At 34.7% G+C, this 13,898-nt stretch overlaps 1 protein-coding gene across 1 annotated transcript in view; it reads right to left on the reverse strand.

Annotated features, from left to right (window-relative positions):
* TMEM67 (transmembrane protein 67) overlaps positions 1-13,898 on the reverse strand; it is a 34,595-nt gene that overhangs the window by 11,545 nt on the left and 9,152 nt on the right. The window contains exons 8-20 of the mRNA XM_074815979.1: positions 13,269-13,423; positions 13,044-13,152; positions 11,344-11,430; positions 9,276-9,341; positions 7,323-7,479; positions 6,814-6,937; positions 5,533-5,638; positions 3,497-3,553; positions 3,303-3,401; positions 2,719-2,817; positions 2,276-2,362; positions 1,446-1,545; positions 1,207-1,346 (exon numbers count right to left, since the gene is read on the reverse strand). Of these exons, the coding sequence (XP_074672080.1) occupies positions 1,207-1,346; positions 1,446-1,545; positions 2,276-2,362; positions 2,719-2,817; positions 3,303-3,401; positions 3,497-3,553; positions 5,533-5,638; positions 6,814-6,937; positions 7,323-7,479; positions 9,276-9,341; positions 11,344-11,430; positions 13,044-13,152; positions 13,269-13,423 (1,386 nt within the window). The remainder of the gene's footprint in view (positions 1-1,206; positions 1,347-1,445; positions 1,546-2,275; positions 2,363-2,718; positions 2,818-3,302; positions 3,402-3,496; positions 3,554-5,532; positions 5,639-6,813; positions 6,938-7,322; positions 7,480-9,275; positions 9,342-11,343; positions 11,431-13,043; positions 13,153-13,268; positions 13,424-13,898) is intronic.

Genomic DNA, 13,898 nt, shown 5'->3' on the forward strand with positions numbered 1-13,898 from the left:
TTTTGAGCAATCCAGAAGTTTCCCCTTGTAGCAAGCAGGTGATGGTCGTATCTACCCCGTGCATTATACTTCTAGGGAAACTATGTTCCAAACTCCAGCATGACAATGAAAGTTATGAAGATTATCTGAGGTTTTCACAAACACCAATTTTAGCCTATTTAGGTATTTTTCACTACTTCCTCCACCACCAGTGGCAAGAAATGGATTCTCCAGTGGGAAATTCATAGCAGGAGTTGTAGAGCAAGATGTTAATCACTCTCTACTAAGAGTAGCCTCTCCCTTCTAGTAATACCAGGAACCTACAAAGAATAACCTAAAGAGATTGTTAGTTTTGGGAATAAGTGCTCGCTTTTCTCCCATTTCTTCCTTGTAACATGGTACCTAAGTTGGTCCTGGCCTGTATTTACCAACAGCAAAACCACTGATGTAGTGAATGAGGAAAGTTTGGGTTGTTTTACTGTATTTAATTTAAAAGAAAAATAGGAAACTTAAAAACAGAAATATAAAAATGAATAAAAGTATTTAAAATATGTAAAAGAACCTCACAAAACAACTATATGCTATGTGCTTTAAGAATACTTCCCAAAATAAAAGTATTTACCAAACTACAGAACAAACAAACCAGAATGTTTTTGAAAGGCTAAAGCACAGTTTCTCACCTATCCTTAAGCTGTAACTGAAGGCATACTGCCTTGTGTTACGCCATCAAAAAGAGAACTGGAACATTTAATTTCCTGCTTTATAAAAGGTCACTATAGCAAATTAGAAGGAAGGAAGCTCAGTTCAGATAAATATGAAACCAGAAATAAAGCTGTAGACTGTGGCAGGAGGGACCCAGTAGGCAAATAAAGAACTGAGTATGTACACAGATTTATCAGTCTCTTAAGCCATTTATGGTAATTCATTACCTTGAAAAAACCAAACAAACCTAACAAAGGTCTCTGAGGTAATTAAGGGTTGGTTTTGGGGTTTTTTTTAAGTCTTCCTTAATAAAATATTGCAATGACCTATACATACACACATATACATTTTAAAAATGTATTAAAATAATTGCTTTACTAAGGTACGTGTTTTCAAGTGAACTTGAAGGTCATCCACTATTACCACAGAGAATGCAAGAATTAAAAACCAGACCCTTATGTTACACTCTGGTTGTGAATCATAAAAAATCAGTAACATTAACAATAATAATTATAGTAATAATACCTCCAGAAAAAAAAGAACCGCAAGCACTTGAAAGAGGGGATTTATCTTCCTCACTGTCTGAATTTCATTCCATTCATTTGCTATAAAATATGTCCTCCATATGCTCACAGGTGCAGCAGCACTTCTAATAACACCTTCACCTAAAAAGAATACATATGATAGCTCTGAAATTTAATACTTGAGAGTAATATCCGAATTTAACGGAAGATGTTTATACAGACAAGCATAGTTTGAGTTACCTTCAACTGCTTTAAGAACTTTGCCCTTAGGTCTTTCCCAGTCAATAAAGAAAATATCTATAGTAAGTTGTGAAACCAGCAATTGTAAGAATTGCAGAGCCTAAGAAAAAAAAAGGAGAAATATAACAAGTAAGGACAGCAACAGAATATAGACAAAGATGAAGAAACAGTCACTGCACATGTCATTCATTAAACACAAGTAATATACTTGACTATACTTGAGACTGCAACTCGGTTACCAACTTTTGATACATCTTTTTTTTTTTTAATTTAAAAGTTTAGAATAATGGTAAGTCATGTGATGATGTCCAAAATTATGAACAAAATACAGCGAAGTAAGAAATTTAAAAAAAATTACTATTTTCATATAACATATTAACCTGTATTATGAATTCAAATTCAATACCCATCATTAATAAAATACTTGCATGTCCCATGAAGACAGAATACCGCTCTCTGAATTCTACAAGCATGTCTGAACACAATTATTTTAATATTTTCTTTTTAATCAAGAACTAACAGCACTTATATTCTGCTTCAAAAGAGCACTTGCTTTCTTGATATGGTGTTATTTTATGTGGGTTGCTTTACACCTTTACCCTTGGAAGAATAATTTTCCATAGATCATCTTCCTTAGATATTTTTTTCTCTATAAAGACTCCACAAAATAAATTTCTATGGAAAAATGATTTAATTCTTAGAATAAAATAATTGTTTATGTCTATACACTAATAAAATGAACTGTACAACATGTTTAAAAACAAGCTTTCTGAAAATATACAGAAGCATATGTTGAAATGTCTTTAATGCCAGAGGAAAAAAATATTTACCTTTAAACTAAATGCACATGCTATGTATGTAACAAAACCTTCTTCTTGAGATGGAAGTGGTAAGAGGACGGAGGCAAACTGCTGAGCCTATAATTGAGAAGTTACACTGAAATAGTACGGATGGCATATGTAACAACATACTAAGTGCTTAAGAGTGAATAACGTTTTGCAGAAAAAGATCAATATTTAATGTGCAATCATTTTGAATTTATAAAATATTTTAAGTGACTATTAAGCAGACTGCAAGTACAATGAATCCTAAGGAAAAGAAACAGGTGAACGCAAAAATTTAAGCACACAAACCAGAATATGATATTGAACTTGCCTCAACAGTCTGACCAGAAAGGCAAAAAAAAAAAAAAAAAGAAAGAAAATGAATTTGTGTAAAAATATATGTAGTATTAATAGGCTTTCATAACACCCAAATCTGGAAAAACACTTACCTTGAAGAACACAAGCCAATAAATGCCTGTGCCCACTGTGATGATAAAGAAAACGTTGGCAAGGTCTCCCGCATAAAACAGTAAGAACTTCAAAACTGTCTGCAATTATAAAAACACACCGTAGAGATCTGTAAAACTAATTAAGTAATGCATATGTACATTCATATAAAACATGCAGCTCACACTACAGGAAACTCTAGTACTGAAAAGTACCCTCGAACAAAATTTCTCTACTGCAGTCATATATTGATGGTATATTCAGTATCTGAAACTCCTACATGCTAGTCTTTGTTCGGAGAAGAATTAATCTGAAAACTAAGCCCACTAAACTGATTAGAACAGCTCTGTAAATACCTTTATTTTTAGGAAAAGTATTTCCTAATTGACAACATCAGAATCTAAAAAAATGCAAAAACCCTACTTCCTCAAGCGAGCCTAACTCCAGATCACAGTTCTATGCAGGTAGGCTAGAAATTATTTCAGTTACCTTAAGAAACAGAATAGTTATATCACAGAGAATAACAGCAAAAGTCTCCTCAAAGACAAGAAGACGTGTCTCTTTCTAGGTTGCCAGCTGTTTATACCTGCAGGTCAATTATAGAGCTTCCTGTACGCCTCTTCCAGCCTGCAGTCTTGAGAAGGGACCATAACACTGCGAGCCCACCCAACACACCCAGCGTAATCTGAAGAGAAAGAAAAAATATTGGCAGATATTTTTAAAAACCAAAAAATAGAAGTATATCCTTATATTGACAAATTAAAGTGAAATACAACTTACGTCAGTCTGAATCTGAGCCTCTGACTGATTCATCTCATAACTGACTGAGAATGAAACCTGAACATTAAGATACAAAAAGTAAATATGCATAGAAATTCTGAAATACTACAACCATTATAGACAGTGGTAGTTTTCACACTTTTAGTTGGTGGGAACTCCCATCTAGGGCTACTATACAATCTTCTTTTATTGTATACATCTGATCTGGTGTGCTACAGTGCCAGTCTTAGTACTAGCATGTGCTCTGTTACACTTAGTGCAGATTTTACCAACAGTAATGCTGGGGATAGATGCCTGCTATCTGCAAGTTACTAGCTGTACCTAATTATAATCCTTTCAAATGTGAATAATTTTTTTCATTCTGAAAGGAGACACCAAAGGTTTGATACTTTCCCTTTTATCAGTGTTGATTAAAAGTAACTTTAATGTAATGACACCAATATGCAAAATCATAAAGTGAGCTCTTATACATGGCTCAGACATGAATTATTTTTTTCCAGCTTGAATGAAATAAAAATTGTCATGCAGCATCAAAAGTGCTCCCTCCAACTTAAATATTTATCTAAACTACGACTTATTTTGACTTTGGTCTGAAAGATTTGTACAAGGAAGAAAAAAACGTTTGTGTTGGTTTTATAGCATTCTCGCCTGAGTCTTTGTCACTGCAAAGCTACAGTTAACATAGGTACGATAATGAACAGTATTTTTAATTCAGTTCAAAAAAAAAAAAGGACAACCCCCTCCCAAACCAATCCTTTCTCCCTCTTCACCTTGGCTTCCCAAAACATTTGTTCCTGTCAGAACTCATTCTTATCACCCCACTTGAATTTAAGTCTAAATATGCTCAGTTACTAGAAGCTCAGTGTTTATAGAACTTGGAATGAAATTCAATGTATCTTTTTACTTGCATAAAAATTGTTAAATGCAACAAAACATCCAAAATTGACAACACCTAAGTACATCAGATGTAGATGTAAGGGTAAAATAGTATAAGAGAAAATAGAGGAACTGAGAACAATTGCTTCTGCCATGGCCATTTGAATGAATTATTTTCTAAAAACAGTGCTGTTTCTGTGATTAAATGAAGACATAATTTAGGCAGAGAAGAATGTCTGACTATTTTTTCGATCTTCTAATTCCCTGTCTCTCCTTTCAGGCAGCTAATATGGAATGCAAGGAATGATTCTAGCACCTGAAATTTCTAGCTAGATGTCTATCTGTACTGGAAACCTGAACTGTCAAAGGTTGATAAGCAAAAAATGTTAATATTATAATTTTTTTAAATAGCAGAATTATTATTTGACTATATTAAGCTCAACATTTTCAGTTTTTAAAGCAGTGTGATCTAAAAAACAAGGGACAGGAATGGGACATCTGAGCTGCTGCCCATCATGAGAAGTAAAAGGGCAAGTAGGAAATGCCCCTCCTGCATCTGCTACAGCAGAAGTCAGTGGCTTTCAGTAGAGAAAGATCCCCCAAACTGATCTCCAACCATTCTGGCTAGATTTTTGGATTATTTTACTTTAATTCTTAGAGATGTGCTGTAAAATAATACACAGCAGACAAAACACTAAAGGATGTTTTAGATATATTATCAGTATTTTAACTTAAAGTACAGGTGACTTGAAATGTCTGTGTCATAACAACCTTCTCTTAATGCATTGCTTTAAATAAAAATATTCAATTTCTTGCATAAATTGCTGGTTTCAGTGCATTGCATGAAGAGTACTCTTCCTGTTATTTTCTGTGCGTAATTTATTTGAACTGTAGCATACTCTAGCATTATCCAACCAACTGTAAAATTCTAAGTACTTCAAGTTAAAAAAGACTCAAAATAAATAAAAAATACTTTGAACTGCTTTGTTTTAAAAGCTTTACATTTTAGTGAAAACTTGCAACTTCAAAACTGAGCAGAACCAGAAAGTGCTTATTAGATTTTTATAACACCACCCAAAATGTTCACTCAACTGGAATTCCAACAGAACTAAAAGTATAATTAACAGATCAGTTCAATTAAGATAGCACAAAGATCTCACCATCACACTCTGGGTTTCAGGGTTTTGGACAAGCACATCTGTATAAGCAATAGTAATTAGAGGAGGGTAGATAGTTCCTCTCTGAGTATGGGATACCAGACGAATACTGCAGAAACACAGAGTATTATTTTTAATACAGAAAATGAATGAGTTGCTTGGAAAGCATTAATTGAAACTTGTACTAATAAGAAAAAACTAAATGAACAGAACAACCTGATCAATAAAATGAGAGTTTCAAACCCAATGACATGGCAATTCACATTTTAAAAGCAACTGGAGTGTACAAAAGCATGTACACAAATATATAAAAAAAGAAGCTGGGAAGGTTGGTTTATTTGTAAGAAAACAGCTGAATCAATCTTTACCTACTGCTCACATTACAACAGCCGCAACTGAAGCCAATTCCAAAAGTTAACTTTTCTCGAAACTTTACAGAAAGACCTTTTTCATGTGCATTTTGAATTTTTGGCCTCATCCTTTTTTCAAAGCTAGGGGTGGGAGGGGGTTCTCCTAAAATACATAAGCTAATCCTTATTTTTCCAAATAACGTAGTATGTAATTCTCAGCAAACTGAGTTAGTTCTTAATCTTCAGGATGATTACTTGTATGGATCAGTACACAGTACTACTCAGCAATCTTTTAAACTCATAAATTGTGAAGAAGAGCTGAAGGAAAAGGGAGATCTCAATTTTTAGACAGTCTTCTCAGAGGAAGACATTATATAAAGAACGAAAAAAAAAGAGGTTCTTTCAAAACATATTCCAGCTGAGATTAACCATCAGTAATGACCCTAACAGGCAGTCTCACAATTTCAGTTAAATAACTGCAAGCCTATTCTGGATTGTACAACGGAACAGGCAACAGTCTTTAAAAACACTGCAAAAAATAATACTGAGTATGAAATAGCATCCCTGTATAGTCAGCACATACACATCGAAAAAGAATCAACAGAGGAGCTTCTAGGTCTTTCTAGACGACACCTGCTTCTAAGAGGTGACTGAATGTCTGCTAAGGTGCATTATGTATACATAGTCTGATCTATCCTACCTGCAAAGTAATCACAGTAGTTTTAGCCCCCACAAGTCCATGTTTGTGTTTTCTCACTCACTCATCAGAACAACCTATGGAAACCCTTGCTATTTCCAAGTGTGCAATGGAAAAAGCAGCACAGGACATACTAGAAACAACATAATAAACAACTTTCTTTTAAGATAATAAAATGCAGACTGCAGAAAACTGGCTTTATTTGCTATGTATTATATATTACATGCAATTAATCACCTTATTGTTATTTTGCTAGCAATCCGAATTACTCTTGGTAGTTTTCCCAAGTCATTCTCTTTTCCACTTAGCGCATCCACCAAAAAAAATCGACGAGTCAAAAGCCAGTTGTTCATATTACTGCCTTTGAAAAAACATGACAGTCACTTAATATTTAAAAAGAATGAAATCTACTAGAAACGATACCTATAACTGTTTAATACATATAACTGTATAATACATATAACTGTATTCAGGATGTAAAATTATTTTCAACTTAAACAAATACATAACAAAATTAGATTACTTTATTTGTTCATATTATTTATTGGGCTGGTGTATGCAATCAAAGGTTGCACTTAACACTATCAGAACGTGCCCATAAAATAGTAAATTCTTAAAACAGAAACAAGTTATGGTGTGTTGTGGTATCTCTAAAAACAACTCAGTAACAGTAATTAATACAAATTACTTCTATCTGAAGCTACACAGATTATTTAAACTCACAGAAATGTTACTGACAGTCTTACCTTGATTAACAAACATTTCACTGTATTGAAGATTCAAGTTTAAAACTGGCACGGCCCAAAGATATTGTTGTCCATTGTCACCATTATATTCAAGGAATAGGTCATAAAAGATTGGATTAGCAAAATCCAATAAAATCTTGGAAACTGAAACTTTGCACTACAAGAAAAAGAAGTTAAAATAAAAAGATCACTTTAGCCATTTAATGCTTTTATCAAGTTGTGGATTCTTCCCTTACAAAATTATTGTGGAATCCCTTTGACTTCTTCACAAAAGACAAGGCATTCCAGCTATTTGCAAGCAATTACAAAGTGCTAACGACTTTATACAAACCTCTTAGAAATTAGTGCAATTGACTAGAATGACTAATGTGGAGAATGAAGCTCTGCTAACATTTTTCAACAGATTAGGAAAAAATATCCTAGCAAATTTCACAGACATAAAATTTGAAACAGCATAAACACTAAAGTCAAGAAACATCAATGCTGAAGTCATGGAGTACTGTGTTTGGTTCTGAGCTCACCAGTACAAGAGAGAAATGGACTACTTGATGTAGTCCAGTATAGGCCACTAAGATGATGAAGGGACTGGACCATCTCTCCTACGAGGAAAGGCTGAGGGAGCTGGGACTGCTTAGCCTGGAGCTGAGAAGGCTCAGAATCTTATCAATGTGTACAAATATCTGAAGGAGAGCATACAAGACAGCCAGTGGTGCCCAGTGACAGGAGGCAATGGGCACACACTGAAACAAGAGGCTCCCCCTGAGCATCAGGAAGCACTTTTTGACTGTGAGGGTGACTGAACACTGGCAGAGGTTGCCCAGAGAGGTTGTAGAGTCTTGCTCCTTGGAAATATTCAGAAATTGTCTGAATGATGTCCTGACAACAGGTTCTACAGACTCAATATATCAAAAAAAGAATAACCATACTTGACTAGTTCAATGATCCTGAAATACTGAAATAGGATTCAACAACATCAAACAATATGGAAAAGTGAAAATATTTAACAAAGATTTGTCAAAATTATTTCGTAAATACTTTAGTTTTCAAGGACTAAAGCTTTAACAGCTATTATGCTACAGGACTTTCACACTGCCCAGGTAGCAACCAGAGTTTATACATTTTTATACTGCAACACATAATGTGGGGAATGGTTTTGAATGTAGATGAATTAATAAATAATATTATTCGATATCTAATGATGCTGCACACACATATGGAGTTTTATAAAAATAAAGATGTTATTTCTCCACCCGTCTGCCAAAGAGACTACCACCTCCCCATTTAACATGTAAGTGACAAAAATTAATGATGCTTATTGCTGGCAGAACCACGTCTGTGGCTGATTGAATTTAGCACATAAGTATACACAAGCTCAAGTGTTCTATCTCCTTTTCCTTTCCTGGTGTTTAGCAAGGTGCAAAAACTCCGATAGTTTTTTCCATAGTTAAGACAGCTAAAGAATCTCTCCTCTGATGAGTCATCTGTTTGATTAAAACTTGCCTTCAATCTCTTTATTGAACTCACTGAAATCAGGGCATACTTTAAAGAGTTAACGGACATGGCATGATTGCATATGCCTTCTTTCCATATGAAACTTGGCCAAAGATGGAGACAGGAAAATTAGAAGTTACGACAGAAAGTATATGACTGTCAGAATTCAGGCACTGTGTGCTTCCACTGAGAAGTCAGCAACCTCACTAATACAAATGCTAGTTCAATTTATTTTGATTATCCTTTGTAATAAACAAGTTTTGTGATGTATAAATATTCTTTAAAAATATATTATATCACTCAATAATAAAGAAATTAAAATAAGCAACAGTTTCACAAGAAAGAAGTCCACATTGCATCTTATAGCTAAACTCCAGAGGTCCTTCAATATGCACTGAATTACTGAACATGTATAAAGCAACTAAATTAAAAATTCAGAATAGCATCTTATCTCTTACTTACACTTTGTTGATAAGTTGTTCCAAATGTGTAAGCTGCATTCAATTTAGTTTGGGTATCAGGACAAAGCTGAACAAAACATAATTATAATTAGGTTAATTCAAAAGGTATAATTTTCTCACATTAAATATTTACAGGTACCCCAAGCAGTTTATGTGTTCATGGCTCTCACAAAAGATATTTTGTTCTATTTTTTAAGAAGAGAGGGATTGAGTTTGAAGAGTAAACACGATTATTTATTTTACTAATACTGGTGTTCTTAAAATGCTGCTTTAGCTTATTCATACTGGCATAGTATTTTTCATTTCCATCACTGAAGTTGAAATCTGTGGACAGCAGCATCCAACCAGGCAAGATAATCTTTTTGGGGACTGAATGTTCAATGCACTGTGCTGCCTCAAGCTTTATTAGTGGCTTCTGCTAAATCCAAGAATCCCAGGAGAAAAGAGCTCCACATTCATATTGCCCCCCTTTCTCTTGAGCTAGCATTCTCACAGGATCAAAGTTACAAAGGCAAGTAACAGGTTTTTTTTTTTTTCCTTTTTCAGTGTAACTGTTACATTTTCTGCAAAGAACAAATCATTCTAATCAGAACCCAGGAAAATGGACCAAATTCTAACTAAATGAGCATGGCACTTAGTGGAGGGCGTAGCCATTTTCCCAACATGAAAATCAAGTCTAAATTTACATAAAACACAATTCTATTACTGTGCAACTGAAATCCTGGGAATTGTTACAATTATGCATTGAGATTGCTTTAGCACTGTGATGTCTTATCAACATGCACAATCTATTACATTAAAAGAGGCTGTGAGTGGAAAAGCTATTCCTTTCCAATTGATTTTGATAGCTACTAAAAGCTCTGCATTTAGGAAGTTAATGTCTCCCAATAAACCTTAAAATCTATGTCAAAATATATAATTTTCTATGCACAGTAATTGGCTTAGCAACCTGTTTTCTCAGACACTAGTTTTCTTTACAATTTGAGAGGCAGATGTAAGACAGTTCATCCTGAGACAATAACAAAAGAAATAGCAGTCACTATCTAAATCCTGAATGTCAGCTGTTCCTCTGTAGATACTGAAGCATTTGAAGTGACATGCTCCATGAATAGCCTGAAAAAGGGGGCAGACAATTCCCAATTGTTCTTGCTAGTTTTCCTATTGTTGCCTGCCTAGGGAATTGCTGAGTGCCTAGATCACCACTGGACTGCTAAACAAATTCTACTCTGTAATGTGTTTCACAGCTGCCAATTTCTGTTAACTGTTAGGCTAATTACTTGCTACTTGCTGCTTACTTGCGTTTTTCACACCCTATCTATAGAGCATGGTACTGCCGAAGTAGGTGTGTGTGCAACTGAAATCTGAGGGTAGAATGTTCAAGGGTACTGTGAATCTTCTAGCCAATGTTCCCCATTTCTATTTAAAGCCTCCAAGTGAGTTTTTAAAACTTTCTGTTTTGAAAAAGCCAGGCAGATCCTGGCCAAAGTGTATATTTTTATATTTAAACCCAAAAGAAATAAGCAAACAAAAAATCCCAAGAGAACCTAAAGAAAATGGGGTGGTAGATCAGCTTTCCTACCTCTCTTGACAACGACATAACGACTGATTTGCTTTGGCATCCCCATAAGGTGTGAAAACAGGTGACAGCACCTAATAGGGACATACTCATAGAATCATCTGTAAATGTATGTGGACTGAGAGCTAAAGAATATGCTTTTCTTGACAAGAAAAAGAGGGCTAATAATAAATTATGTACATGGGTAACTGCATGCTGAATGGAAGAAAGAGATGGTTGGTTCCAAACAACTGGTGCTGTTTCTCAGAAATTTCCAAAATTCCAAATTTATATTGGTCCAATGGATGAAGGCAATGTTGCTGAATTTATACTTTTGATTTTGTAGAGATCATCTCGAGCAAGAATCAAGGGCTATTTTCCCCTAATCTAGCTCTATAGTTATCTTATGAACTGTCACTAGTATAGTAACCAAACTCTTGACTTCTGTTTTAATTTGGCTAAAGGCAATCAGAATGTTATAGTATCAACAAAAGATAATTAAAATCAAACATACCTGTAAGATGCCTCCTTCCAAGCTTTGCCATTTAAGGAAATTTCCTGCTGCATCAAATGAGGCTGCAATAAACTGCAGCTTTACATCCTGATGATGAAAAAAGATAAAGAAACAATGAAACTGCCATGAAGTGGACATACACATTTTAGGGACTGCTGTCTCATCATTTGATGCTTCCCTAAAACTTTCATCACAAAGCTTCATTTTTTTCCCCCCTTTGATTTTATGTTTTTAATCTTGGTTTTGGTAGTTTACTTTTTTTAAAAAGCATACATTACCATTCTTCTACAGCTTCACTGGTGATGTGGAAAAAGTTCCAAATACTTCTACACAGGTAGATGTGCCCTAAACTAATCAGAAATCTATGCAGATTTCTAATGTATACCAGGCTGGGATCTTGAGGGCTTCAAGGACCTTCAGTGTTAGGAAAAATAGTGAGTATTTTAGTTGTTAAAACAACTGCTGCATTGCAACGTTGTTTAATTTAAAACACAACATTTTAGAATATGGCTGAAAAAACCTAATATTTTAGAGTCAGTAAAAAAACAAGATAAATTTGGCAGCATAACTGACAAACAGGTTATCACTATCACTACTTACTTTCTGTGATTAGTGTAACTTGAGTAAGCTATTACAATTATTCTAATTTTACAATGAATCTGTAAAATAACACACTTTACTGTTTGATTTACTGTTTGATTCCTTCTTAAAACTGTGCCAGTTAACAAACTACTTAAGCAGTCCATCTCTTCCAGGGATGGATACCTGGCTTTGTTAACACTGAAATGATTGTTTTTCCTCACCTCTTTTTTTTTTTTTTTTTTCCTCTAATTCACTGTAGGAAAAGGAAAAGGCTGCAGTAATAGACCAAATCCATCTCTGATACAACTCAGCTTGTAGAGATTTGTAACAGAAATATTAAGGTTGATATAAATGAAGTAGGGATAGAAATGCATGTGTAAGCATCAGAAGCAACAAAAAGAAAGGGTTAAACACCACATAGCAATAATGAGGAACATTGTTCCCAGCAATAAAGCTAGAGAAATGGGTTGTGATGAATCCATGGCACAGACAACTTGTCAGCATAAGACCCTGCACTGTACCAGGAGAATAGCAGCAAAGTTACAGCACATCACATATACCCCTCTTCTTCCAATGAGGTCACTAGGAAAACTGACAAAAGGATGCATATATTTCAAACAAGGGAAAAAGACAAAGCCCAATTTTGCCTCAGATTTACAGAGATTAAAGTAAACAAGATTCTGAAGGAGAGTGCCAAAAAAACTAGTAACTCCTAAGGGGTATAAAAGATTTGTCTAATTACTAGTTCATCCCTGCCAATCCAGAGTAACCTTGGGGACACAATAAGGACTTAACAGCTGGCATCCCTTATTCCTTGTGTCACACACAATTGATCCTGGTCAGACCACCCAGGCAAGCACATGAGAATGTAGGTATGAGAGTGTGAGCAAAACAAATGCGTGAGCGAGTGAATGTAAGACAGTAAAATCATCTTACATAGAGATTTTTTACATAAATACTGCCTTCCTTTTCTGTAAGATCTCACGCTGAGTTTTGTTACACTAACTGCCTAAAAATTATCTTTAGTGGAGCCACATCTGTAATAAATCTAACCCTCTTTATGTGATGACGTCCTCTTCCTAATGTCTGCTTCCCCATGTCTACCACCCAACACCTACCTTATCTGTTCCTTTAAAACTGAAGATTGTAGGGAAATGATTCGCCTCAAGCACTTGGGATGCTAATCCTGGTTGATCACCGTAATATAGCCATGGAAGATTATGCCGCCTGAAAAATTACAATGTTTTCTCTAAAGAAACAATGTTTTGCACCAAAGAACATTTAGAATAACAATTTCAATAAAACATTACTAAAGACCAAAAGTTATGGAAAAGGCAACTTACCAGAAGGCTATCGAATGAACTATGCCTAGCCTTGCTGTATTGACATAAATATACTGAAATAAACCACAGGCATCAGTACCTGAAGAACTCAATGAGTTCATATTCATCACACACATATTTCCAAGAGCTTGGCATGCTGTTAGATTAGAGTACAACTGCAGTGGAGAAACACAAGAACACAAAAAAGTATTTATTTACCCCTCCTTTTGGTGAGGCAGTCGTAAAATTAATGTTACCTTTAATAAGCCACTCCTAAACTGTCATTTTTACTGGAAAGTAATTTTGTTTTGTCAACACCTAATATTTTCTCCCAGCTATTCAGGTTCCATATTTTTATAGGTCTGCAGATGGCAGCATGAAATCAATCCTCTTATTTTTACAGTTTATTTTAGTTGCATCAGCTAGATGGTATGATGTGACAGAAATGTCAAAATCTGCATTTAGAAAATGAAGTAAGAATCAAAATGTTTAACACCACTTAGGCGGTACGACAAAGATGACTCCATCAAAGACCTAAGACTGACAACTACCATTGCATGTATCGCAAATATCTTCTTTTGAGTTTTAGTACTTTTTCTATTCTGCTGTTCCTAAACTATGTTGTATTTATACCATTGCTCAATTCTGGTA

Source organism: Strix aluco, chromosome 1 (assembly GCF_031877795.1).
Source record: "Strix aluco isolate bStrAlu1 chromosome 1, bStrAlu1.hap1, whole genome shotgun sequence".
Classification (NCBI taxonomy): Eukaryota; Metazoa; Chordata; class Aves; order Strigiformes; family Strigidae; genus Strix; species Strix aluco.